This window comes from Anas acuta, chromosome 20, assembly GCF_963932015.1.
Source record: "Anas acuta chromosome 20, bAnaAcu1.1, whole genome shotgun sequence".
Lineage (NCBI taxonomy): Eukaryota > Metazoa > Chordata > Aves > Anseriformes > Anatidae > Anas > Anas acuta.
The window spans coordinates 3,155,741-3,183,550 of record NC_088998.1 but is presented as its reverse complement, the minus strand read 5'-3'; the positions used below and the strand labels follow the sequence as shown (position 1 = coordinate 3,183,550).

Below are 27,810 nucleotides of genomic sequence, written 5' to 3'. Positions count from 1 at the left end.
ATCCAAGCTTGGAAGTTTGCAAAGCTGGCACAAGGAAGTGTAGGATGTGTAACTTTTAGCTCTGGACAGAAAATATCAAAACTCGAACTCAGGAGATAGAATTGATCTGCACACACTCCTTATTTTTGAGTTTATAAGATGTGATTTAATTGACTAAACTGCTTGGTATCGAAGTGGATTTGCTGTCTGTGGCTTGCTGGTTTTGTGTGGGAGTTTATTAGATGCTGATGATGTTATTACTATTGCTACAGCATTTTAGCATCTCATTGTATTACAAAGAGTGAACAGACACGGTAAGTGATGCTGTTTGCCATAAAGAACTTACAATTGCTATCATTAGCATTCCAGAAAATTGTTTGTGTTGTGAAGAGAAAAGAAGAAGGAATTGGAGTACTGGAAGGCAGATCAAATGAACAGCCCTGACGGACAATGCTGAGCTGTCTCAGTTTCCACTGAGCTCTGGGTTTTATACGAGTGTGAAACTCCCCCTAGCTCAGCGCTCACTGTCCATTCGTGCGTTCGATCCTCTGTCCAATCTGAACTGAAGTTAAATGCCTTCCACATGTGGGAAAAGTTAAAAACTGGGCATTTTTCCAGCTAGTGAAATCTTTCAACGTATGATGTAACTGCACTGTGTGGAGTGGGCAGGCTGAGGAGGGGGAGGCAGAAAGGGATTCTGCCTGACAAGAGATGTCTCTCAGTCCTGCAGAAAGTAGTTGGGCATTAAAAGAAGGAATATAATAGGCATCCTTCTGCTGAAAGTACAAAGTTTCAATTATCTCTTTTAACATTCACTATTAGGAGAAAGCTCTTTACAGTTTGCTGGGATGATATATGTGCAATTATAACTAGACATGGCCTTAATGTAATATTTTACTGGATTTCTGTATGCATCATTTCTCTCTCTTCTATATACTGCATATCCTGCTACTGACATAACAAAATAACCTCTACAGCTTCAGTTAGTCTATGTGTATGTAGTTAGAGTGTCTTTAAAGAATACCAGTTAATACACAAGGCCTGACATATCCCATGAAGCACTCATCAAAAGCTAATGTGAGATTTTGCTGCTCAGGCTGTGGAGTCAACAAGAATAACCTTCCATGTATGTTTTTGTTTCACTTATGCATGAGTCAGTCTCCAAAGATAAATTCATCCTGTTGGAAGCAATTTCTCCAAATTCACATCCTTAATTGTCTTGCCACTGTAGTTTCAATTAAACTAAGGTGGGACGTTGCCAAGTTTTCAGAACTTCCAACCAGCGAGTCCCTGTGTACGAATAGCCTGTGGCATTTTGTATTCTTTGGGGAGCGGAGAACAACGTTGCCAAGTTTGCATTCAGTCATCCATCACATATTAGCCTACTGGAGGTCCATTCTTCCCTAGCAATAGGGGAGCTCTGCTTCCTACTTAGAAAGATTACTCACACAGAAAGCTCTTTCCCTGTAACCAGAACTGCACAGGGAAGAGAAAGGAAGCTTTCTTCAATTCATATAAGTGCTCAATTTCCAGACCCTTGACAAAAATGATATTGTTTCATGCTTAGAAAACATATTCCTTTTAGTAATTGAGTAGAAAGAACAGGGTGGTGGAACAGAAATCTTTTTTAAACAAATTTCAAAACCAGTTGGTTGAATCATAGGCATGACAAAGGTGTATTGTAGCAGTCTGCCTCTTATCCATGCCAGGCTGTACCATTGACTATATGTGTATAGATATTGGCCAAGATATTCAAAGGGTCTGAAATTCAGTGCCCAGAGAAATTCCACTGTAATGGGTTTGTTTTAACAAAGTACTTGAGCATTTGTGCTTTTTCCCAAGATGCACTGGAACATCATAACCTTGTAAACCTAAAGTTCCAAATAATAACTTTTTATGGGATTAGGATATTAACCAAAATATCAACCCAAACTGTCTTGATTCTTCTTTAAACTAACGTTCTTTTACATCATTCTGGCAGCACAAAACTAAAACGGGATCTAAACATCTTCTGACTACAAACAGAAATTAAACTGTGAGATCGTTTCCCTCTGTGTTCATCAGAACTGGCTAAGTTGTTATTTCCACCATTAAGGATTGCCTGCTGAAAAGGGATTAAAAAAAAAAAAAAAAGGTTTAATTCCAGGAAAAAAGTTTGCTTCTTGTTCCCAAGAAATTGTAAGATCTGTGAACAGACAGATTTTGTCAATCGGTTTTGGACTTGCCTTAAAGGCAGGGTGTGGGGATAGCAGGTGGGACAGCCAACTGCGAGCTGAGCGCTTGTGACTGTGGGGTTCAGTCTCTTTGGTCTGATGAAAAGCCTTTATTTGGACAGGCTAGCAGCTTTACTTGCAGTATGTGTTGTACAGCACAGTACAAGACCTTAGTGGCTGTCTTCCTTCTTGGCCTGGCATGATCCCATTTTGTCAGAAGTCAGTTTGTCAGGCTTTCAAAGGGAGCTCAGTGTCCACTTTGCACTGGTTCTTTGTTTCTACTGGTTCTTTTGGAAAACCAGCCTCTTCTGGATATGCTGAATCCTCCTAAATAGTTTCTCTGTGCTGTGTGACAAAGGTCTATGCCAAGAAAGATATAAAGGTAGCTTGTGATGTATAGGCAATCCATTCCTCTTAGTGCAACACAGTGTAACGCATATTTTTCCTTTACTTGTGGCTTGTACTTCCCTTCTGCATTGCTTGTACTGCAGTAATTCAAGTCTGACTTAGAATGAATGCTGCACACTGTAGACTACAAGTCAAATGAGAACAGGATGCATATTAAGGGAAAGGTCTCAGATCATTTTTCTTATTGAAGTATCTTGGCAGTGTAAATAGCTTCCAGGAAAAAATGCTGGCATTTCCCATAGTGAGCACTCCTTATGAATGTCCTATCTATTTTTCCAGATAGGTGTCCAAGTGAAGTGTTTATAGGAGGATATACCATCTGCAAGCCAGGGAATTTTTATTTCCACTGCCAAGTGTTAATTAAGATGTAGACTTACACACTTTACAGGTTAGCAAGTCAATCACAGTGATCCAGCACCAAAAGTCCTGTGGTTACAGATTTGATGGAAAGAATGAAGGACCTGGAGAGGTAGAGCCCTGCTCAGATGCTTTAGATGCTATTTACACTTTTCTTGTAATTCTCAGGCTATTATTTCATATACTGTTAATTATATGTAACAGTACACTGGGATTTGAGAGGGTCACTGGCAGAAAGAGGGAAATATGTCTTCTGCCAGCCAAGCCTGTGTGCCTGCCCATGCTTTCCCCATCAGTGGACATGGTGCTTAACCTCTTGTGTCTGCAGGATCTCAGTGTCACTGTCCCATCTGTGTTCAGTAGAAGCCCCGTGCTTACCAATGACGTGGTAGTGCCATGTCAGTGCTGAGGAAGGTCATTTTGAATGAGTTTATATGCTTTGATTTGGGTAGAATCCCTCCAGATTTGGCTGTGAAAACATTTCCATGTTACTAATGGTTTCACAGGCACTATTCATGTGGGTGAAGGCTCATCTGTAAGAAAAGGGAAATGATCTGGCATTAACGCTCTGCTTTCTAGGTTGTGGCTTGATTCTCGTTTCTGCAAGTTATGTTATTCAGAACAGATATGGGAGTCTTTAAACTGTGTTTGTTTGTATCTCTCTCCAGATTTATATTTACATCACACTTGAAGTAAGAAATGTGCCATTATGATAAATATAAATAAGCCCTACATATGCCATAATCCTATATCCTAATATCCTGTAACTATGCCCTACCAGACTGATAAAAAGGGGGCCTTAATGCAAATAAAAGTACATGTAAAGTCTACTGTATCTAACTTTAGCTGTTTCACCTGGAGAGAGAGCTTGTTTTGCTGAGATGAGCAGTTTTACAGGGTGCTGAATATACTTACAGTATACCTGCTTGTCATTGTCTTAATCATACAGTGGAGAAATTTCTCTTTGGAGAAGATGCCTTGCCTTGATCTGATTTGGTCCGTGCTCATTTAGGTCAGGAGTACTGCTTCTGGAGTTACATGGGGAAGGACCAGTCTAATGGAGAGGAAATTAGAACCCACCAAGCATTTTTCATGCATAAAGCAGCACTTCATTGCATTATTCCTTGTCTGCTTCATTTCAGCATGCATTTCTGAGGGATGGTTTTCTCTTTTGCAGACCTCCGAGGCTGCCAGCCAAATTCTCATGTGACACAATTGCATTGATTTCACTGGAGATCTGTTGCTGGATAATTGAGCTCCACATCCCTTCTTTTATTCCATGGCTCAAATTGCTGTCAGCTAAGACATTAACACAGACAGGTTTCAAGTCACTGCGGGTTAAGAAAAGGAGGTCAGAGCGCTGGTGGTGGAGGTCTCTCAAGTCTCCCATTAGTGTAACAGTGCCCAATTTGTTGACATTTGAAACAGCAGGGCAGAGTTTTGTCCGAGTTCAGTCACCGTTGCAACTAATCACTTGCTCAGAGCTGTGTATATGGCTGTATTTTCCATTACATTATATAAGTGCTTCTGCTTTAAATCAGAGCACTGAGAAAAATCCTCCAACTGGACTGTTTAGGAATGGCCCCTTCTCTGTTTTCAAGTGCCTCACACACGATTTGCTTCGTATTTTGTGAATCTAAATTTGTATTTTATTTTGTGTTGCCACGCTATGGTTGATTTCACTTCATCGTCACTCTTTGTTATATATTTTGTTCTGCTAAAATTTGCTACCGTACCCTGGTTTGCCAAACATGGAGATTCTTGATGCTACGGCAGCTGACAGAACTAGGCCAAGCAGCCAGCTAGCCTGGGGGCTGTTACTGGAAGTCAGATTTCAAGGAACTCCTTCTGTGGTTTTGTGAGTTAGAAAAAAAGCGCACATTCCTGCACATTTCAGATGCTAGTACCAAGGACAGAGGAGCTCTGGTGGGGAGGAAAAGCCGCCCAGACAAACTAATAATTGCTTGAAAAACAAAGACTTTTCTGGGGACGGGTTACCTATATGCTTCCCCAGCTTCTGTTAAGAAGACCAAAGTCTGCTTAATGACAGGAGGCAAGTAATAATAATTCTGATCGCCAGAAATAACGCAGGCTTTTGTGGCTGACTTCTGAGACAGTTCAGAGGTGTCATTTGCAGCGCTAGAATAAGCATATGGTCAAACTGAAGTAAAATTACAAACTGCATGTGAATATCCACAATGAATTCTGAACGTATCCTGCTGCCTGCTGACCAGCATCATCTCTAGCAACTCATATTTCCTAAACACTTCTTGTTATTTCAGACCAATGCACATGTAAATTATTTGTGCACTTGGTTAGAGCAAAGCCATTAAAACAGAATTCCACTTCACTTGCCTATATACGTGACATTCCTTCAGCTCAACTCACTCAAAATATGGAAAAAATGTGATGTTGGGTATATGGAGTGGATTTTTGGCTTACCTCTTCTTTTAGAAGCACAAGCAATTTAAAAAGCAGCTTCATCAGAGACACTGAAAAAGCAATGTTGTCTCAGTGTGCTTAAGCTATTCACCTGCATACTATGTGTGTATTTGTTTAATGTGTCATTAGCTCATGGTATGAAAGTGAAGATTTCTACAGCATAGTTTTCACTAGCATCTTTGGTAAGATGAGGAATTTGGCACCTGCTTATAGCTGCACCTCTTCACCTATTTATTAACATATTCATATTGTACTTGGCAGTAGTATTGGTGATTCATTTCCTCTCTGTTGTTATCAGTAGAGAAAAAAAAAAAAAAAGATGCTTCACACCTCACTTGTGAATTCAAATTCAAGGGACAAATGAAACTGTCCACATTTCTATCCCCAGAATTGGTTTCTGCTTTGCTCTCAGAAACTGTTGCTTAGCCCGACGTTGAACTAGCATTCTGAGACCTTTGTACTCCATAGTGAACATTATTTTTTACTTTCTCTCTCTAGTTTTCATTATGGAACTTAGGAGGTCTTAAGTTTTCTGGGGTCAGCCTTGTAAAGTCCATCTCCGTTTTTTCTGCTGGTGGAGATAGCATCAGTCCTACACAGTCCAGCTTGCTGGGCCACACGCAGTCTCACTGTCAATCCAGGATAGCTCCTCTAAAGTGCAAATGAAGACAGAATTGTATGAATTCATTCAATCAAACCTTGGTCTTGATTCAAATGTGGAATGGAGAAAGGACCAGCATCATATAGCCAGGGAGCGAAAGGAGTAGAGAAAAAAAATCAGAAGTCTTGAAGTTCTCCCCTTTCTATCTTATCACAAAACCACTGTGTGAAATGGGCTGTGGAAAACCTAGGGATGGTTTTGGGAGAAACACTATGGAGAAGGGTCTGGAAATTAAACAGATCTTTGTGTGTGGAATGAACATAAGTTGCTGTGATTCATGCAAAAAAGCATACAAATCTCGGAGTTTGAAACGGCATCAGCACAGCCCTCAAAATAATTCAAAGTGAAGTCTCTAGTGTCTACCCAGAAAATAATGAGCTCCTGACAAAGTGTAACTTGGCAAAGAAACTTTCCAAAGACAAGTTTAGAAAACTGTAGATCTTTTCCAGTTCTACATACGTCTTTGCTATGGGGAGGAAAAAGCCAAGAGAGAAAGCAAATGCTTTTGCTATTAGAAAGGCTTCATTAAAAGGTACAGTATGTATTCAGGGGCAAGAGTGATTTCTGCTTGAGACTGTGTACAAAAATTGCTTTTGTTATGAAAAGTGGTATTTTTTTGTTGTTGTTGTTTTTAAATATTGGAAAAGGAAATACTGTTTTTGTCTAGGCTGTGTCAGTCAGAGGCTCTTTTCTTCCAGCTCTGAAAGCTACAGAAAGAACAGAGACTGCTTTGCAGATGGAAGAAAAATAAAAAAAAGTGTTTAACAGATGCACAGTTCTTTCTTTTCTTTTCTTTTCTTTTCTTTTCTTTTCTTTTCTTTTCTTTTCTTTTCTTTTCTTTTCTTTTCTTTTCTTTTCTTTTCTTTTCTTTTCTTTTCTTTTCTTTTCTTTTCTTTTCTTTTCTTTTCTTTTCTTTTCTTTTCTTTTCTTTTCTTTTCTTTTCTTTTCTATCTCAAAAGTTTGTAGCAAATTGTTGTACTGGGCTGATTGCTGTGCACCCTGCCATGAGTCTGAATGCAGCTCAAAAGCACCCCACTGACCTGCTTGTTTTGTTTCTCTTTTCTGAGTTCCCATTTCCAAAAATTGATGCTCAGGTATCTGAGCTCTTAACAAAAAAACAAGCCCCATGTGCACACTGGGTTTCCTGTTAACTCGTGTCTTGTCTCAGTCATTGAGAGCTAGGCTGGATGGAGTTGGTGCTGGTTCTCCTATAGTTACCTCTTCTGAGTTTCTCTCTTTCAGTTTATATATGACACATTTGAGTATTCTACCCCTTAAAATAACTGGCTAGTTTCTTGTGGCTTGGATAAAATTCCTTGTGTGGTTTGAGCTGGATGTAGAATTCTTCTTTGCTTCCTGCCCGAAATCATGAATCACGGCAGTTGTGTAACAGCAGCAGGCGTTGCTACACAACGGTGGACACATCTCATTGTGGAGGAAGGTTGGGTGTACGTGTGTGCATGAATGTCTCCTCTGCTGATTTCATAAAACGTCTGGAGACTGTTATAGATGAAAGGACATTCTGTAGATATAGCTTAGTTGGTTGGGCCCTTCTATTTTGTCTCAGTTACAGATTTTTCTCAAATTCTGGTGTGTTTCTCTGTGGGTTTTGTTAACCTTATCATTTATTTCCATGGGTTCATCTTTTTATTCTGGTAATTGGCTTGGCACATCCTATGGTTTGGCTTCAGATTAAGTATTCAGTTTCTTATTGTTACCCTAGAATTTCCAGCAGTCATGTAGTTATCTGCATATTTGCTGCACATCTCTGGTCAGACTTTCTTCTCCAGTGCCAGAGATATTTCTCTGAGATTCTTTTTCATCCTTATATTGTAGTGGGTAACTCTCCAGTTCTTTGTTCTGTATATATTTTCTGGCAATTTTATAGAAGACTTCAGGAAAGTGTCTAAGTATTGAAATAAGAATTTGACAGTACCTTCCCGTGAGGTCCTTGGAATCCTTTATTCACCAAGCAGTATGCTCCCCGTGTGAGGTTTTACCAATGGATAAACTGAGACATACCAGACAATTTGTAAAATAATTTCATTTCAGGAAACTTGAGTTTCAGTCCTGGGTTCTAACCACAAGACCACACCACTGTTAATCCTGAGGTTGTGAGCACTTTCGGGAGTCTCTGCCGGGGGTGCACGGTTCTGTGGAAACCCCACACATCCAGCCCTAACAAGTTGGCTCTATTTAGCTTCATTTCTCCTCTTATGGTTCCAAAGACTTAGACTGCAGACCCTTGGTTGGGAAGCTTTTGTCTCAACTCCTGTTGAGAGGTAGTTTTTCCAGGCCTGGGGAATCCATTCAGTGGGAGACCTGTTCATTTTTCACTTTGCAATGACACTACCAGGCTGCAGCGTACGCCTCGCCGTGCCGTTGAACTGTCACACCCATATGGATGTTTTCTTTGGCTGCCCCAGACATCAGTTCATCTCAATTATTTTTTTTCCATCTTAATTTTCCCATCAGTCAGCAGTTGACTCCCCAGTAGGTCCATCTGGCAGTTTGTCTTCCCCAGTTTCATAAAGGAGAGTCTCCAAGATGTCCATCCTCACAGCACCACAAACCACAGCTTTGTGGTAGAGCAGCAGGGAGTTGTGCGCTCCTTTGCCTTCAGTCACCTCCCACATGTCCCAGCAGGACAAATCCAGAGGATATTTACTCCTTTTTTTGTGTTGCCTGCATGGCAGGACCAACATATAAACCAACATATAAACCACTGTTGCAAATGGCTAGAATATAATTAAAAAAAAAAAAAAAAAAAAAAAAGAATTTTGATCTGAATGAACATTAGCTTGGCTTTTTCAACTCAACATTCACAGTTTCTTCTCTCTACATCGTAAAGAGAATACACTTAACCTGTTTAAAAAAAATAATAATATATATATATATTTTGTAGATGGAACATTTTCATTTCCTGGGCTTTGCAGCCCTGAGGTAGAAAGGAGCCATGCGAGACGTTGCTTCAGTCAACCTACTGCAGTTTGCATTATTCACATGAATTCATTGAGAGGCATTATTTTTACATGATCTTATCCTCATTTTGCCTCAAAAAAAACCCTGCATTTTTTACAAAAAGTAACGCCGAGACATAGTTTTAGCTGTTGAGAGTCACTGGAGTGCCACAGGTCATATTCACCAGCTGGTCTAACATGCTTTGTAGGGAAAGAGACAGTGGGGTTGGCTGGTACACCAGGACAGCACAATCCCATTAGAAAACAGACATCTGAGTATTTGCCCCCTCTGCTTCCCCACCTACCCCTCCTCAACAATTCTTTCTTCTCCTTTCACAGGCTTTCAAGCTGTTTGTTTCACATCTTCAGCCAAGCCTGGTTCCTGCCAAGCGTGCTACGGGTGTGGGAGGGCATATTATTTACCAGCAGCTAAGATCGTTGTGGTGGGTTTTGTAGAATTAGCAGGCCTTGCCTTGCAAATGTAAGAATCTGTGCCCCCAAGACGATCAGAAATAGGAAAGTAATAACACAATCAGTAACCAACAGTAAAAAGTTTGTCAGCATTGTTTTGCAATGCACTGACATGCCTTCACTTCCCTGTGGATGCCCTTTACTTTTAGAGGTGTAAATGAATGCAAATTCACTTTCTTTCTCCTGTCCTGGGATGGAGGAGCACATGAGCACTGTAGTTTCACTTTGGTATTACTTTTCATTTAGTAACTGAAGGCAATATGTTGTGTTTTATTGGAAGAAGAAGGCTGAAGACATGATTGAGGCAGTTATTCTTTAAAAAATGCCATTTTGTTCAAAGCAAACCCACAGAACAGAAATTACTGGTTTCAAAGATGACTTCCTCAGAATGGTTTCTCAGGTGTAGGGTAGAATTTCTTGTTGAGAAAGGAAACTCCTGAAATGCTGCTGATACTTTAGTTTTCTTCTTGCTGAGTGTTCAGAATTGAATGAAAAATGGTGTCTTTCAATGGCAAAGTAAGGGTTGTGAAAAATTTTTCAACCAGCTGTATCTGTTACTTTGTCATCAGTCGGTCACAGCTGTTTTCTACTGCTCTTTTTTTAATAGACCAACGTTTATACAGCTGTTTGTTTGCCAAGAGAACCAATGGAGAGGGCAGGGAAGTACTAAATGAAACAATCCACAAGGAGAGGAGCTGAGGTTTTTTTGTTTGTTTTCTAATATAGTGGTCCCCTGAGGTAACCAAATAACTAATGTGAATTAATACAATTCTAATAAGCACAGGTATTTAAAAACAGGTATCTTACAGCTTACTAACATCTTGAGCTTTGCTGTTCTTAGACTTCACAATCTAAGGTGATCTTGGATTTGTGTCCTGTAAGGGAAATTAATGATGATTTAGCTAAATTCATTCTTTCCCTGCTGTCAGAGTTGAGCTGCTATTCCTGGCACATGGTGTAGGGGTACTACAAAACACTAGAAAAGGTGTCTGAGCTGCAGGGCAAAACATTCTCATACAAAGGGCTGAGTCTTTCTCCAGGTCAAATAACAATGTGAGGTATGTTTTAATTTACCTCCAGTGTTTTGGTAAGGATTTCACTACTGCAGAAAGTAGGCTCTGTGTCACTCCAGCAGTGAGTGGTATAGGATGGCTTCTGGAAGGCTTTCCCTATTAGAATGGTGCACTGTGATCCTTCAAGGTGAAACGTGCCATATGGATGCATATAACTATTACCTGCCACAGAGTTGGGTGCTGTAGAAAATTTAAAAATAGATTAAGAGCTTTGTTCTGTCATTTGAGAACAACGACTCCCTCTCTGGTGCCCCTTCCCCATCTTACTCCTCTCTGTTTTTCCTGTTGGATAAAATGGAAGAAAAAAAAAAAAAAAGGAAGAAAAAACCACAACAATTTATTTATTCACTTCTCGAGACTGTTTTTTAAAGACCCTTCCTTTGTGAGTTTAATCAGATGCTTGATAACAGTAAAGCGTTGCTAACTAACCCAGGGTACAAAGAAGCCCCTTCAGAGGAACACATGACCTCATCGACAGGATTACTCTATCACATGAATTCAGACTCCATCGCACACCCAAAATAAATGTTAGGCTCCGTTTGCAGCGAGGTGCTTTATTCGCCTGCCTTCAGCAGGGCATAAGCTTTGCCAACGTCTTCCTCAGTCACTGGGATTAAAAGTGTATGGAAATTCAGCACAAGAGGCAGATTTTCCTGGTCACAAATAACCTGCTGTGCACTCAAAAGCTGCTGGCTGGACCAAGCCTTTGGGCCATTGCCCTCCTGGAACCAGGGAGCTCTGGCACAGGTTTGCAGTCGCGGAGCAAGTCTGGTTTTCACTCACAGCTCCCATTGTCTGTCTTGGTTTTGTTGGGTGCTTGGAGGTTCGACAGCCAAGGGCTGGCTCTGGGAATGTTTCTGGCATCAGATGCAGCACTCCCAAAACTAACCCTTTGCCAGAAGGCGGCACACATCCCTCCCTAATGTATAAGAAGTGCCACTATTGTATTGTCTCGGTGCTCTCAGGGTTTCTAGCACTACCATCTGACAGCATCAATATTCTTAGAATATCCTTTTTACAGCCACTCTCAGGAAGTACGTGGATATTTTCTAGCCAGGTGCTTTGAAATGTCAGAGCAAAGACATGGTTTGTATTTCCCCTGTGAATGCAGAGGAGGACGTGTAGAGCCATGCAGCCTTCCACCCAGACACACTTGTGCTGGATATAAGGTATAGCAGCAGAGACCTTACGGTCTCCAAGAAAAGGCAGGAAAAGTCTCTGCCATTGATGAAGTAAAATTAACTGACATGACAACATCCTGCCAAGTCACGAGCTGGAGGTATGTTTGGTACAAGTCACGTTATCCATAGTCAGGAGCCCAGGAGCGTGCTTTAAGGCAAGACATACTCAACATTGATTAAGACGTGCCATTTATTTAGTTCTAATTCTGTACAATTACCAATACAGTACATGAGAAATTGATCACCAAATTATGGGCACAGACTGAATACTTCTACATTACACATCTAAGTCAGCAATTATCCTCATTCAGTTTGAACTCGGATAAATTTACCAATTCCAGTGACACCAAAAGTGAGTTATTATGAGCTATTGATTTCTGTGTTTAGTATGGGTCTCTTCCTGAGTCTGGTTGGCTATATATAACTATTACATAATGCCACGTTGGAGTCTCCTTATGTAAACATTGGATATAAAACAACTGTGTTTAAAAAGTCATAAGGCTCAAACACAAGCCAAGAGAAGCTGGGATATTATAGGATTCAGCAGATGTCGTTCCCTTAGGGTCTGATCATGAAAATGTGAGTTCTGCATAACACTTGTGATACCTGTTGGTAGGACAACAGATGTTGCAAACCCTTGTTCTTGAGATTTCCCAGTTGATATTTGCTATCATTTTGATTAAGACGATATGCTCAAGATAGTATGAGTGTGTCATGTTACAATACAAGCCATGCCTTTACATTTCTTTAAGGGACAGCAGGCTTTTTTTTTTTTTAAGTGTGGCAGGATGGATTTATGTCTTTGAAGTTATCTGCAGGAGGTGACACTCAGGGTAGTGCAGGTTCTGCTGCATCTTTTTCTGCTCTGCAGTGCTGGCTGTGCAAACAAGGTCTGGGGCTATTGCTGCAACCACCCACCCCTTCAGCTACCTGGAGAAGGAGCACATCTGCAGGTTACTTCTAATATTTGGCTCATGACTATGCCTAGGAGCTGTTTCTCCTCGCACACAAGTTTGGTTTGCCCCAAACAAGGCCCCAGAAAGATCAAACCAGGTTGTTGTTAGTCTGATATCCTGCCATAAAGTGGTTTGAACCCTACTCCAGGTGCTGAAAGCACGCCTCAACCCACCCCGGGTAGGTGGCTGTCCTCATCCTGCCAAAGCCATTTTCCAGCAGCTGGCTGTGAGCAGCCAGGGGATGGATGCTGGGGGTGTTCTGCTGGAGGTGAGATCTGTAGCAGTCCCTGGGGGCTCATGCCGCACAGATCTGCCCAGGCAAAGCTGCTGCAAGGGGAAGCACCACTCTTCGGCTCCTGTTCCTTGTGGGAGGTGGAGGGGATTTATTCTTCTCAGTATTGTCCTGGGATGTGTAGAATGCACTTGAAATGTAAATCCTCTTCAGTAACACAGAGCATTGCTATGAGGCTAATCTTCTTTTAATAATGTTAAACACAGGTTTGTTATTTAATTTCCTCCAATGGTGGCTGGCCTCTGGAATGGCTCCAAAGGAAGCATTGAGTTTATTCTATAAATAATTACGTAGGCATGGCCTTAACAAGAGTATTTTATATCCAACAGCCCTAAACAACATGGTAGTTGTTTCAGAGCAGCTCTGCTCCAGCCAGAATGTAAAATATCCAAAGACATCTCACTCGCCCTTTTCACCGCTAATCCTATCTACTGTCCATCCGTGGTCCGTTCAGAAGGTGACTGTGATCAAACCTCCTGTTAAGAACTGTAGCCACTTGGCTGCTATTCCTTAACATGTTTGGCTTGCTCTAATATAGGTAGATACTCTGTACCAGAGGTTCTCTTACTTCATTTAGATAAAGATCATAGAATTTAGGCAGAAAAACTGAGAGGAGGGAAAGTTTTCTACAGAGCAGACTGAAGAATCTCTCCAAGAAATTGGAAGTATCAAATGAATTAAGTCATTTAGTTTCAGTTATTTATAACTTGTTTAGGATGCAAATCTCCTGTAGACTTATTAGAAATCAAGATGTTAATTGACTTGGCTAAACTCATTCCAGAAATTAGGAACATCCTCAGATCTCACAAGTCCCAACACAGTGCCATTTCTGTACACCTGGCTCTCCTCTGAATTCCTGCTCCTTTGCTCTCAATGATATAGCATCAGCAGCAGTATATTCAGGCTGAGTTTCTTTGCTTTTCTCATCATCAGCCAGGTAATTTGTAAGAAACATAAATCAAAAAAGTCTTTAGGACTGTGAAACTGGAAGGCACCTCTTGGTCGTAGAGTTCAATATCCTGTTATTGCAGGCACCTCATCATATAATGTGATTTTCACTTCTGTTTAATTATTGCATGTTTTCAGCAGTCCTTTTCTCCCAGCTGCAGCTCTGCCAGTTGACTTCATTTTTCATTTAATTCATGAGATTTGCTCACTAACACTTAACTGATCAAAGATGTTACTGATACTGGAAGAAGACCACCTCTGATCTCTGAACTTCTGCTCTGCTTTGAAAAACAGCCAAGCTCATTGTTTAGTTTAGAAATGTCTGTTTTTTCTCTGAGATCCTGAACAAGGATAGACCTAGGGAGATTTTCCATGGCTAAGAATACAAAACTCTTGAAACAAAGTAGTTTATAATGGAATAATCATGCTAATTTAACTCAAAATAGTCACTGTACGACAGAAGGTTTAGTCTCTCAAGGGGCTGCTTTTATGCTTATCATTCAGAATTTACCATAGCTCTTTCACATTTTTATGGATGTTGGCTTCAGTGGGTTATTTTTCCTCCCTCTTTGTGGCACTGTCATGCTGATGCCTTTGAAATATGAGCCTTTGCTAAATTCTAAATTGTACACAAAGCAATTAATTAAAATTCCTTCTCAAAGAGCCTTGGCAAAGTCCTGTCTATATGCTGCTTTTCAGCCAAGGTAGAATGGGCGGAGGCTAAAAGGAATCCAAATGGTTTTATTTAAAGATGACGTACAGTAGGATCTGTGAACCAGAAACTACACAGCTTCCCAAAAGCAGAAATGTTACCTAAGAGCTGAAGCCAAAGATGAAAAATTAACTGGAGTGAGGAGTTCAGGCTTAGCTGAGTGGTGTTTAATGTAGGACCTCAGGGGCTGGATGGGGCAAAAAGTGTGTGTGAATCTTTTTTATTGCTGCTCTTTGAACCAGTCTGAGGTACAAGTCTGACTGTAATTCAAATGATCACCAGGACCTACTGCAGGGCTCATTTATGGTAGTCTAAAATCTGTTTCATTTATAGGAGTAAGTACATTGGCATGATGAGGCCCGCAGAACATATAATGCATGCATTCTGCGCATGACAACTCTAATCTAGGAGAGCTCAGAAATCGATCAAGAATTAATTGCGAAAATCAGTTCCCATCTCTGCGTGCAAAGTGCCGGTCTGTGTGAGTGTTCTCTGCCCCAGGAACCAAGGTTTCTTGCAAACATCCAGTGCCAGCACTGGATGAAACGCAGATGGCTTCAGGATGTATCCAGAGCTCTGAGCTGTGGGAGCTTAACCACATCAAAGAGAAAATGCCAGTTTGTTCTTAAATAGTAAGAATTGAAGTCATAAAGGCAGAATAAGGAAAAAGAAAGTGTGGTACTAGGGTCTGGTGCTGTGAGGTGCCTGTGCTTGAACTGCTGTGATGAGACTTAGCGAAACTGGACCCTTTTTCAGCTTTGAGGCTTGCCTAGTCCTAATGAAGAGGCTTCTAGGAGCTCAGGTGTCTCAGTGTCTCTTTGTGCCTCAGTTTCCCATATTTAAAATGTAGGATTGAGGCTTTGTCTCTCCACTCTAACTGCAAAACTTTAGAAAAAAGGTTTTCTGCCTCCTTTCCCCCTTCCCCCCCTCTCTTTCCCCCCAAAACACATGTGGATGCCAAGGGACCCTCATTCTGGACTTACGGATATTGCTAAATCATTTCTGTTACAGAAAGAAGATTTTATTACCTATATCACCCCATGTCTTTAGATTTTGTGCTTCTCTAGTTGAGCGTATTTAAAAACTTCCTTTCCAGTTGTTTCCTTTCTGCCTGTCTCTGTACCATTGTTCCATGGAGTGCTTTCTTCCTCTTGGTGCTGTTGGGCATCCACTGGCAGAAAGGTCTTTTTGGCTAATCCTTTCTCTCCTTTTGACTTTCAGGAATAGGTTCAGTCTGCAAATCTGGAGCTAGGTAGGAGAAAGGCATTGAAATCCATGCCTTTGCATGTTGTCATTTATAAACAGGCGGGATCACTGGGTCTGGATCCGTTGTTTGCTTGGGGGCTTACCAGGTTTGGGATTTCTTTTCAATTAAAAAATAAATAAACAAACAAAACCCAGCTCCCTACAGAAATGTAGGGATGTCATAGGAATCCCTAGAACACACACAGGACTGAATTTCTTCATGAACTGGCCAGAGATAGGCGTGAAGTTGTTTGGACATGAATTAGAGGTAAATCCTCACTGTGCAACTGGGAACCTGGATGGATTACAGTTTATCACACTGCATTTCATCTGATAGAACTTTTGAGAATAAGGGAGTTGGCTTCTTTCTTTCTTCCCTGATACTTATGAAAACAGGTTTTCCTCTGCTTCTACAGTTGACTTAAGACTTCAAAGAAAATTTCTGAATTATGAATATTGCCCCTTAGAGTTTCACCTCCTAAAGTCTTGTTTGTATCTGTGGTCTCCAATTGTTCTTGAAACAACTGCAAATTCTCTTTGCACGTACAGAGAAAACAGTGGATTTTCTGAGTTATATTTTCAGTTTTCTGAGTCAGATTTGGCTGCCTTAAAAATCTTCTCCTTAAAATGATTACAATGTAAATAAAGGAGAAAAGCACAGCAACAATTTGGCTTTGGTTGTGTCTGCTGGAAAGATTCATCACTGATCTTTCAGAACTATTATGAATTTCAGCTCTAAACTGTGACATAGTATAGTTTGACCTACACTGAGACTCCCTGCTGATTCCGTTGCCCAGTTGCAATTGGGAATGGAAAGAAAATGATTTTCTGTAGTTATAAATTTATGGAAACAGCGGTGAAAGATGATGAAATCAGAACTGTTCATGTTTTGGCCTGCTGTGTCAAAACTTGCAGTCTCCCTCAGTCTCTTTCTTTGTGAACATTTCAATTTACTTCAGACTTAATCCATCTGTTTGAGAAGATGCCTGGAGCCTCAAGAGTCACATGCTCTTGGCAAAGCTATATTGTTAGCAATTTTTCTTCAAAAGGTTGCATCTTTTGAAAATCTTCCTTGTAAAAATGCACACTGGCAGACTGCTTCAATTTATTAATCCTCTGTAACAGCACTGCTTTTATTCCTTGTAGAAAATGCACAAATTCCCTGTGTCTGCAATGAGGGAGTCTCCCAGGTCCCATCAAATTCCCAGCAAGACTCTTGTCTGTATGGCAATAGATAAGGAGAAGAGCACTGTGATATCATGAGGCCAGTGTGTACACACAGGCACTGCTGGATACCCCAGTCTTGAGGGAACAGACAGCTAGATCACACCTTGCTGGAAATTATTGAAATATGCAATTTCTTCTGTTAAAAAATCGCAGAAAGCTATTTTGACATGAGCAATTACCAATGCTCCATTCTGCTTTCTGCAGAGGGCTGTGGCTCTCCTCCAACTGAGTCTTCCCCTCTGTCAGAATCCCTCCCATTGATACTTCCATCCATGTTTAACAAGGTGTGCTGGAATACAATATATGCTGACATTATTTGATCCCTTCCTGCTGTGATGTTGGAAGTATCTGTTTGGAGAGGATTTGTAGTCTTTTTTCTCTCTCTTTTTTCATCCTGCCTTCTTTAAGTCTAATTTCCAAGTCGTGACATGTAGAGGGTGCCTGAGCAAATCTAATCAACCTTCTGCCTCCTTTAAGAAGGACAGCTGAGATATTTTTTTAACACCTCCATTTCTTCATTGCTGCAATCTGTTTTGATTAAACTCACACAGGGATCTCATTTGCATATTTATCGCTCCATGTGCCGGCAAATAATCTCAGCTCTGCCACTCCTGAATTTGCAAGAGAGACCAAAGTGGTAAACTAGAACTGTAAACTACGCAAACATATTAATTTAATTTCTCACACCTGCTGGTTTCCAGCAAATACATCTGTGGGGAAGGAAAATATTCATATGTTACCTTTGCTGAGTGTTTCTTAGGACTCAGGAGTTCCTCAGCTTTTTCCAAGATGGATTGACCATTTCCTATTAAGAAACAAATTTTAATTAAATTTAAATGTGCTGAAAAAGTTATGATGTCAATGAGGGGAGAGGAGTCATCTAAAACAAAAAATAGCCTTAATATTTTCTCATTTTTGACAATCAGACGAACAGATGTTGCGCTTTGAGATCCTCAGATGAAAGGGTGTGTGGTGGAAATGAAAATTGTTTCTTTTCTTTGTGCTATTGACAGTCCATCTCACTTCCACCACATATTATTAGGTGCATTACCATGTAGTGATCATGTTTTTAAGGAGTGTTTTTCTAGGAATGGTCTTTTTTTTTCTCCTTGGATAACATCTAATATTTACAATTACTATTCATACAGGACATTTCCTTTTCCTAATACTTTCTGGGTAAGCTAGTACTGCATAGATGCCATGATTAGCTTCTTAATTTTTAGCCACAACTTTAAATGACATGACTGCGAAATTCAGGCCTGCAGGAAGTCACATCTCATCCAGGAAAATTAGGACAGGTGTAAGAGGCCACAGTGCCTTTTGTTATTATTTATTTTGTGGTTGCAGGCTCTCTGGCATGGGATGATCTACAAGGAGAGAACTAAAAGATAAGATTTGCCCCAGTGAGGGTGATGGCCACAGAAAGATGCCAGTAATTAGGTGGGACGAGAGGAGCTGTTAGAATGTAGTGTTCTTCATGACAAGCAGAAGATTTTGCAGAACCACACAATCATTGCCAAGATTTTTGAAGCAGTCGTGTTGTAGTCAGGATGGTAGGAAGACATTAGGGGGCACAGTTTATAAGAAACAAGTAGGATTTCTTATTAGACTAATTGCTTGTAAAATAGGACACATTTCGGGGCAGACAAGTCACTCAGCATATCTGACAAACATGCCACAAACATCACCCAACACCTTTTATATGCATTGCAGCACGTCCAAGCTCATGATGAGAAAAGTTACCTTCATTTGCAGACTCTTGCTGCCAGACTTCTAGGTCCCTGTAAATAATCCAGCAGCTGATGTTTGCAAAGAAAAGTTTGTCTCCAAGAGGTAGTGTGTCTGCAACTTTTAAGCACAATCTACTTGGGCCATTCTGAAAGGAAGAAGATTGGAAAATAAATGAAGGAACAGCTGAGCCTGGCAATTGCTGTCTTCCATTTTTCTCTAGAAGTGCCTTCCTGGGTGGTCCATCATGGCCTGAGCTGTTATGTAGATATGTTTGAAGGATATTAGATGGGAGGACATAATCTTTTTTCTTCCAGCCAAAAATAAGGCTAATGTACAAATAATTGTATGAAGGTGTCTTGTTCTGTAGATCTCAGATCTAGCAGTGGAGCTCAGCTTATCATGCTGGGCCCTTGGCAGATCAGAGGAGAAACACCTGATCCAAATTAGCTCAGACATCACATTCACTTTCAAAACACAGAGGTCACAGATCAGACACTGGAATGCTTCTTCCAGACCACCCTTCATAAACTTCAAAAGGATGTCAGCCAAGATACATTATGTCTTGAGTATTGTCTGTAGGCTGAGAGGTTTGGCTGACTCTAATGTGATGAATATCCAGTAAAACTAATAGTATTAGTGTGGCTTTCATCTGTAGTGAAGGCAACAGTGAATAGCTTTTCTCAGAAGCAGGGCTTTTATTTTCCAGGCATATACAAAAATCGCAGTTTGTATCCCCATAAAATGGTATGGAAGCTCACAGCTGTTAGCAGAAAGACTTCCATCAGCTTTCTAGGTCTGGACAAGGCCAATATTCTTGTAGGCTGGGAATTACAGAAGCCATAAATAAACTGAGACTCAAACTGAAATTCAGTGAGAATTAGGTGCATAGCTACCTCCAGTTTGTTCTGTTCTTTCAAGCAGTGTGTACCTTAAACAACTACTTGAGGACTAAGCATCAATTTCAGCTCTATAACCTTGTCTCAGGGCAAAACATATTTAGCACATGGGATTCCACTGCATGGAAAGCAGTTTGCAAACATATGGGGGTACTTGAAAGTTAAATCCCACTTCAGATATTGTCCTGAATATGTTTCATGAACTGCAGCCCTATTTAGGGATTCGCTTGAGTCACAAATGAGGCCTGGACCATGTCTGTCTCTGTTACTCTTTATTAGCTACCTAATCTAATCTAATTGTGATCTCCTCTGGTGCAGATAGGGCTTGCAGACATATTTGAACAAACAGGGTAAGTGTTAGAAATGGCTTCAAGCTGAATGCTTTTCCACAAGACAAAAGCCTCCACCACTGCGTGTTTACTTCTGATTTATTTGCCAATAAAAAGGGGTGAAGTTCACTCCTTGTGAGCTCAACATTGTCTACACAAAGTTACTTCAGTAAAGTGTGTGATGTATGATTGTTATTTTTCACAAAAGCAGCTGGAATAGTATGAGAAAAATGATCCTATATACTTTGTGGGAAGCAGAAGAGTGGAAGAAGCTTACAATTAGTGAAAGCCCAGTCACTGACCTAACTATTTAAACGAGCAGAAAGAAAAACAAATGTTAAGATGACATTTAAGAGGTACACTTGTTTAGTCTGTCCATTAGCTGCTTTTAGTTCTCACTGTGCATGCTAAAGGGCTGATTCTGCATGGAAGTCAACAGATGTCTTTCAGCTCCCCTGACTCATATAATTTGAAAGGAATGGGTTCAGACTGAGGAGGAAGAGGTAATATTGAAGCTATTTGAAAAGAGTGAGTTTCAGGAAGAGCTAGTAAATCCCAGCCAGGTGCTTGCAACCCTCTGCAAGGTATTGTGTGAAATACTTGCTGGTGAAAGATAAGACACTGAGAAATGTTGTGTAATGAAAAGGCTTATTGGTTGCTAAAAAGACTTTTTACACCTCTACTCATAAAAAGCTTTCTGTTTCTTTGGGAGAACTGAGATGATCAAAGGATTTCTTTTCCTTCTCTTCCCTCCCCTCCAGCCCCAGTTTGGTGTATCTGTGTGCATTTTCTTTTACCCTGGTTTTCCCTCCTGCCCACCTGCTTGCTCTCCTGTCCTTTGAAGTTTTCTATTGTACTCAATGGTTTGATAGATTTCCTATATTTCTGCTGATATTTCTTACACGGTGTCTCCCTTGTTGGAGCCTCATCTGGGATAATCTCTTGCATCTCATTACTTTTATGCTAAAATATTGCTAGAATGATGATATGAACACTGACACTAGCACCCTTAACCTGCAGTTAAGAGAGCTCTTCAGAGAGCTCTGTTTATCTTCATGCTGTGGGCAGATTGTCAGTGCAGTAAAACCTATTATTGAGCTTCGAGCCCTAGAGTTCAGATTCCCTAGAAATTGAAACAAATTAAAGCATATGGAAGAGGGCTGCTATGGGCTTATTAGTGTTGATAGGCCTTTTGACAGTGTCTCAAGTTTTTCACATGGTCCAGCCTCCAGTATCCTTCAAGCAGTGGCCTAGCGGGTGAAGGAAATGCAGACTTCTGCCATGAGTTGAACAGTAGCAGAACATGGATTTATTGTACATACCTCTATCTGCACTGTTATTTAAGAGCAAGTTCAGCAATTTTGGTCAAGTGAGATCGTACACTGAGCGGCACCACAGCCACGTTCTTTAAGGGACACCAGCACACACTCAGTGCCACTGGCCTTTTGTTGGGTGGAATAGCTGCAGATCATCTCTTACACTGCTTCTTCTTGTTTTAGGGAACAAGTGTGACAGGAAAGGAGAGGAAATCCAACTTGGCTTGAACTGGCTGTCCGATTTTCCCTCCAGACTACAAAGGCCAAAGAAACATAGGAATCCATCAGCTTTGAAAAGGAACTGAACGCCACAATGGGACTCCCCACACAGGTTTTGGCCTGTGCAATCTTAGGTTTGCTGTACCAGCATGTCAGTGGTGGACTCATCAAGCGAATTATCAGGCAGAAGCGGGAAACTGGGCTAAATGTGACCTTACCAGAGGACAGCCAGCCTCTCGTTTTTAACCATGTCTACAACATTAAGTTGCCTGTTGGCTCCCTTTGCTCTGTGGACCTGGATACAGCAAGTGGTGATGCAGACCTGAAGGCAGAAATTGAGCCTGTCAAGAATTACGAGGAGCACACGGTGAAAGATGAGAACCAGATTGTCTTCACTCACCGTATCAACATCCCCCGCCGGGCTTGTGGCTGTGCAGCTGCCCCAGATATTAAGGATCTGCTGAGCAGACTAGAGGAGCTGGAGGGGCTGGTATCCTCCCTCCGGGAGCAGTGTGCCAGCGGGGCTGGATGCTGTCCTAATTCCCAGACAGCAGAAGGTAAGGCAGACTGGGGAGCCACTCTCAGGGAAACTCTCACGCTGGCAGCAGATCTTGTTTAGAGTAGATACTCAAATCTGTTTCAAGAATGAGCAAAAGTCAACCTGTTAATTTTGAAATGTAATCAAAAGTGGGAATGCATTTGCCAGCTTGGTTCATTCACAGTTTTGCAGTTTTGTGGATCTGGGGGTCAGGAGTCTGTCTGGGCTGCCTTGTAGTGGTGGCATTGAGCATGTATGGCACTTGGACAAGGTAACAGTCAGTGTCGAGTTGAGATTAAAACTCACACAGTCTAAGCTTTTGGCTCCATGTTTTGTCCCCTTGAGCAGGCTGCCAATGTAACTGTTTTCATGTCCAAGTTTTCCTTAACAGAGACCAATAAAAATACAGCAGGATATAAGCAATAGATGAGTACTAGTGAGCACAAATGATTTGAGAAGTAAAAAGAAAGTATCCTTCCTGCTGTTTTTTAAACTGAGGTAAGACGCTGGTCATGAGATAGAGAAAACATAGGTACAGCTGTAATCTGTCCCTCTGAACTCAGATCTGGTCTCACTGTGGATGACACAGTGTGCTGCCTGGCTTTCTATGTTCTGGTGAACATAGAACACATTCTGGTAAATACGGGTGTGTGCCATAATGAGGCAGTCAGGGAAGCTGCTCAGTCGATGGAAGAGAGATTTTGAGAAGAGCAGAGGAATCTAAGATGCTCATTTAGCTATTAGTTGGCAGCAGCTTTTCCCTGGCAGCAGTGTGAATTAAAGCATTCCTGGTAAACTAAATCTTATGAGAGAATGGGAGCGTGTCTTTCAAAACCTTTGGTGATTCTGTAAATCAGACCTGTAGGGAACAGGGAAAATCAGACCCTTTTAGGTTGTGTGTCACATTGGCCTAACACATCCCAGAAGTAAGGGGGTAACGGGTTTCCCGACTCTTGATACAGGCCGCCTGGACACGACACCCTATTGCAGTGGACATGGCAACTACAGCACCGAGATCTGCGGCTGTGTCTGCGAGCCTGGCTGGAAAGGCCCCAACTGCTCTGAACCCGCCTGCCCGCATCACTGCTTCAACCGCGGAGTGTGTTCACAGGGCAAATGCATCTGTGACGAGGGCTTCACCGGCGAGGACTGCAGCCAGGCCTCCTGCCCTTCCGACTGTAACGACCAAGGCAAGTGCGTGGATGGGGTTTGCGTGTGCTTTGAGGGGTACACAGGCACAGACTGCAGCGAGGAGCTCTGCCCCTATGGGTGCAGCGTGCACGGGAGGTGCGTGGGTGGGCGGTGCGTGTGTCACGAGGGCTTCACTGGCGAGGACTGCAGCGAGCCCCTGTGCCCCAACAACTGCCACAACCGCGGGCGCTGTGTGGACAACGAGTGTGTCTGCGATGAGGGCTACACCGGTGAGGACTGCAGCGAGCTCATCTGCCCCAACGACTGCTTCGACCGCGGGCGCTGCGTCAACGGGACCTGCTTCTGTGAGGAGGGCTACACCGGAGAGGACTGTGGGGATCTGACCTGCCCCAACAACTGCAATGGCAACGGGCGCTGTGAGAACGGGCTGTGTGTCTGCCATGAGGGCTTCGTTGGGGATGACTGCAGTGAGAAGAGGTGCCCGAAGGACTGCCACAACCGTGGGCGCTGTGTGGATGGGCGCTGCGTGTGCCATGAGGGGTACCTGGGTGAGGACTGCGGGGAGCTGCGGTGCCCCAACGACTGTCACAACCGCGGGCGCTGCGTCAACGGGCAGTGCGTGTGTGACGAGGGATTCATCGGGGAGGACTGTGGGGAGCTGCGGTGCCCCAATGACTGCCACAACCGCGGGCGCTGCATCAACGGGCAGTGCGAGTGCCACGAAGGATTCACGGGGGAGGACTGTGGTGAGCTGCGGTGCCCCAACGACTGCAACAACCACGGGCGCTGCATCAATGGGCAGTGTGTGTGTGACGAGGGGTACACGGGAGAGGACTGTGGTGAGCTGAGGTGCCCCAACGACTGCCACAACCGTGGGCGCTGCGTGGAGGGACACTGCGTGTGTGACAATGGCTTCACAGGGGAGGACTGTGGTGAGCTGTCCTGCCCCAACGACTGCCACCAGCGCGGGCGCTGTGTCAACGGGCGCTGTGTGTGCCACGAGGGCTTCACTGGGGAAGACTGCCGTGAACGGTCCTGCCCCAATGACTGCAACAATGTGGGCCGCTGCATTGATGGACGGTGTGTCTGCGAGGATGGTTACATGGGAATCGACTGCTCTGATGGTAGGTTGCAATGACCCTTTCAATCTGCTTCCCCTGGGTAATCCTCTGTGTCCATCTATCAGCCTTGGAGGGGCCATGAATGTCTTCCATGTAGCTGGGCTCATCTTCATCATAGTCTGAACAGTTGAATTGATGGAGTTGCAGCACTGAGAGAAAGCACTTCACCTCCCTTACTTTTTCAGGGCTATATAGTGTAGTGGTTTCTGTTGAAATGTGGTGGTCAGCAATCTAAAAGGCTGATAATGGTGATAGTCGATTTATTGTCTCCAAATTTGCTCCTGATACAATGCCATTGGAGCTGTAGCTATCACTGAATGGGCGTTTGTCACTATTACCTTTTGGTTTCTCATGATGCTAAAAAGATGCATCTAAAAGAAACTGTACTAGCTGTGGAGAAAGAGGGAGGTGAATTCAGAAACTTCTTACTTAGATACTAAGCAGAATTAGTCGAGAGAATATGGACAGAATTTTGCCTAAAATATAATGCTGTCAGGAATGAGGCGGTGTGGGTAAGAACTTCAGGAAATAAAGAGCTTAGATATCAAGTACTTCTTGCAGTTTCTAGTTCACAGTCCCACACTGGACCAGTACAAAGGGAACTTGCATTTGCAATGCTATCACTATTGTGGGAGCTGAAACCAAAATGCATAGCACTGACAGTGTATGCTGTCAGACCCTAAGGGCTCAGACCCCAAGGACCTTGCTTTGAAGATGGACCTTTGAGCTGGATCCCTGGTGGAGGCAAGGCATGAGCAGAAAATAAGATTGTCCTATCTGAGTATGAGACACCCATCATGATGGAATTGCCAGATGTCACAAATACTGTCATGCAAGCTTTCAGGATTATTGCAGGGGCCTTGGTTCTCACTCAAGTGACCAAATTGATTTTTCTAACTAAAATAAAATATATATGTGTGTGTGTGTATTATATATATACATGGAACATATATACTGTTAGATTTGACAAAGCTTAGAGTAAAATAATGGAATCAACTGGAGTGGAAACTTAGCTATAAAACCAGGTTAGTTTCCCATTACCACTGACTCTATGGAAATCGATAGAAAATGTTGGCAGCTAGATAATGACAGGTGTTACACTATAAAGGAGGCAGGTTTTTTTTAAGAGATCCCAAGGGAGGTATTTTAGAACTAAGATCTTTGTAGAGTAATCAAAGAGTACTTTGGGGTTGGGAACATTGTAAAAGACAATGAATACGATTTGAAAGAAATTCCCATTTTTCATCTCTTCCTCCTGGAAGGCTCCCAAGCCACATTCTGTGTCCTTGTGCATGCAAATGGGGAGTAATCTATTGAAAGTATTTACAAAAATAATCATGTTTTATTTTACTGTGGAAAATCTGTGCAATTCTGTATATCCAAACCCCAGCACTTCCAACTATAAAATCATGTGTTGCTGGCAGTTGAGTTAATCGTCTGAATCCCTAACGACCCAGCTATAGTAGTCTTGTGTAGTAGCCATGAGAGGAGGATCTGGAACACAGTCAGCCATAGGTTATACGCAAGTATGAAAGTAGAAATTGGCCCGTGACTTTTGGAAACATCTGTAGTCTTCATCAACTGAACATTCCTTTCTACAAGTGGCTAATTTGTGTGGCATGGCTTCCCCATTCCCTATTTGTTAGATGATTCTTATAAACTGCTTCTGGGAAAATGTGAAACTGGGTAGGTCATTATTTTCTGAGCCTTGAAAACTTTTGTTTTGCTTTTCCCCTCCCTAGTGTCTCCTCCAACAGAGCTGACTGTAACAAATGTAACAGATAAAACTGTAAATCTGGAATGGAAGCATGAGAATCTCGTCAATCAGTACCTTGTCACCTATGTCCCTACCAGCAGTGGTGGCTTAGATCTGCAGTTCACTGTACCAGGAAACGAGACATCTGCCACCATTCATGAACTGGAGCCGGGTGTGGAATATTTTATCCGTGTCTTTGCAATCCTTAAAAACAAGAAGAGTATTCCAGTCAGTGCCAGAGTAGCAACATGTGAGTTTAATATTCTCTTTATTCACTCATTTGTCTGTTCTGTAGCAAGCATTTATTTTTGTTAGGGTTTTCTTCCTTTTGTATTTTCCATTTCCTGCTCACTTTCTGTTCTGGTCAAGGACAGCCTTCATACTTTCATTTTCTATTCTTTTTCAATACCAATGACTGTTCATTTCCTTTTCTTTTTCAATACCAATGTCTCTGCAGTGGTCTCATGACAATGAATATTGTGGGGTCTTTGTAAATTAAAACCCTCAGTTTCTTCATAAAAAGGTGCATTTTTAAATTCTGGTAATGCTTCCTGGAAAAAAAAAAATATATATATATATATATACACACATATATATATGCATATATATATATATATAAATACAGAAAGTACAATAAGAGTAATGTGAAATCACTTGGATTCAAAATCTTTTGACTAAAATGGAGATTATATTTGTTTTACATCTTTCGTGTGTTTTACCACAACTTGCTTTCTATCTGCTTATCTGATAATTTGTTGTCTGTTTCCCTTTTTGTGTTGTGCACAGCACAATCATATCTCAACATGCCAGTCTCAAAAGATGCTCTTTGACTTCTGTCATTGTTCTCATTCTGAGAGACTTGGGGCAGGATTTACCTCACCTAACTTCAAATGGCCACATGAGGTTCTTTCAAGAGGGCAAAAACAGGCATTTTTAGGGCAATTATTTTATTCTAAGGTGAAATCTAGAACAGGTCAGAGGAATGTCTGTCCAAAGGCAGAATACCTAGCTGTGAAGTGAGTTAAAACATCTCAGATACAGCTCCCTACATGGCAGATAGTTATAGCTGTGAAAAGCTATGGAAAGCTGTGGAAAGTTATAGCTGTGGATAGATGTAGCTGTCACACCCCAGTGCCCTCATTTATTACTCGTTGCACATGTAATTTTCCCCTTTATTTATTTATTTATTTATTTATTTCTGTCACAGATCTGCCTGCTCCAGAAGGTCTGAAATTCAAATCTGTTAGAGAAACATCTGTCCAGGTAGAGTGGGATCCTCTGAGCATTTCATTTGATGGCTGGGAGCTGGTCTTCCGTAATATGGTAAGGAAGCAATGTTCTTTGTACAGAAGCCTTGGTTCTTGTCCAAGTGAAAGATCCTGAATTTTTTGTGTTTATAATAAATGCTTGTTTCATGTATTACAGAAAAAGGACGATAATGGAGATATAACCAGCAGCTTGAAAAGGCCAGAGACATCATATATGCAGCCAGGCTTGGCACCAGGGCAGCAGTATAATGTATCCCTTCATATAGTGAAAAACAATACCAGGGGACCAGGACTATCCAAAGTGATAACCACAAGTAAGCATAACCTGTATTGGTATAGTGCAACCAATGAAACAGTTG

General features: G+C 41.8%; 1 protein-coding gene across 8 annotated transcripts in view; it reads left to right on the top strand.

Annotated features, from left to right (window-relative positions):
• The window catches only part of TNC (tenascin C), an 87,566-nt gene that overhangs the window by 17,519 nt on the left and 42,237 nt on the right, over nt 1-27,810 (top strand). For all 8 annotated transcript variants that reach the window (XM_068656963.1, XM_068656962.1, XM_068656964.1 and 5 more), the window contains exons 2-6: nt 21,581-22,173; nt 23,117-24,430; nt 26,170-26,433; nt 27,391-27,506; nt 27,609-27,765. In XM_068656963.1, coding sequence (XP_068513064.1) covers nt 21,711-22,173; nt 23,117-24,430; nt 26,170-26,433; nt 27,391-27,506; nt 27,609-27,765 — 2,314 coding nt within the window. In that variant the 5' untranslated portion in view covers nt 21,581-21,710. The remainder of the gene's footprint in view (nt 1-21,580; nt 22,174-23,116; nt 24,431-26,169; nt 26,434-27,390; nt 27,507-27,608; nt 27,766-27,810) is intronic.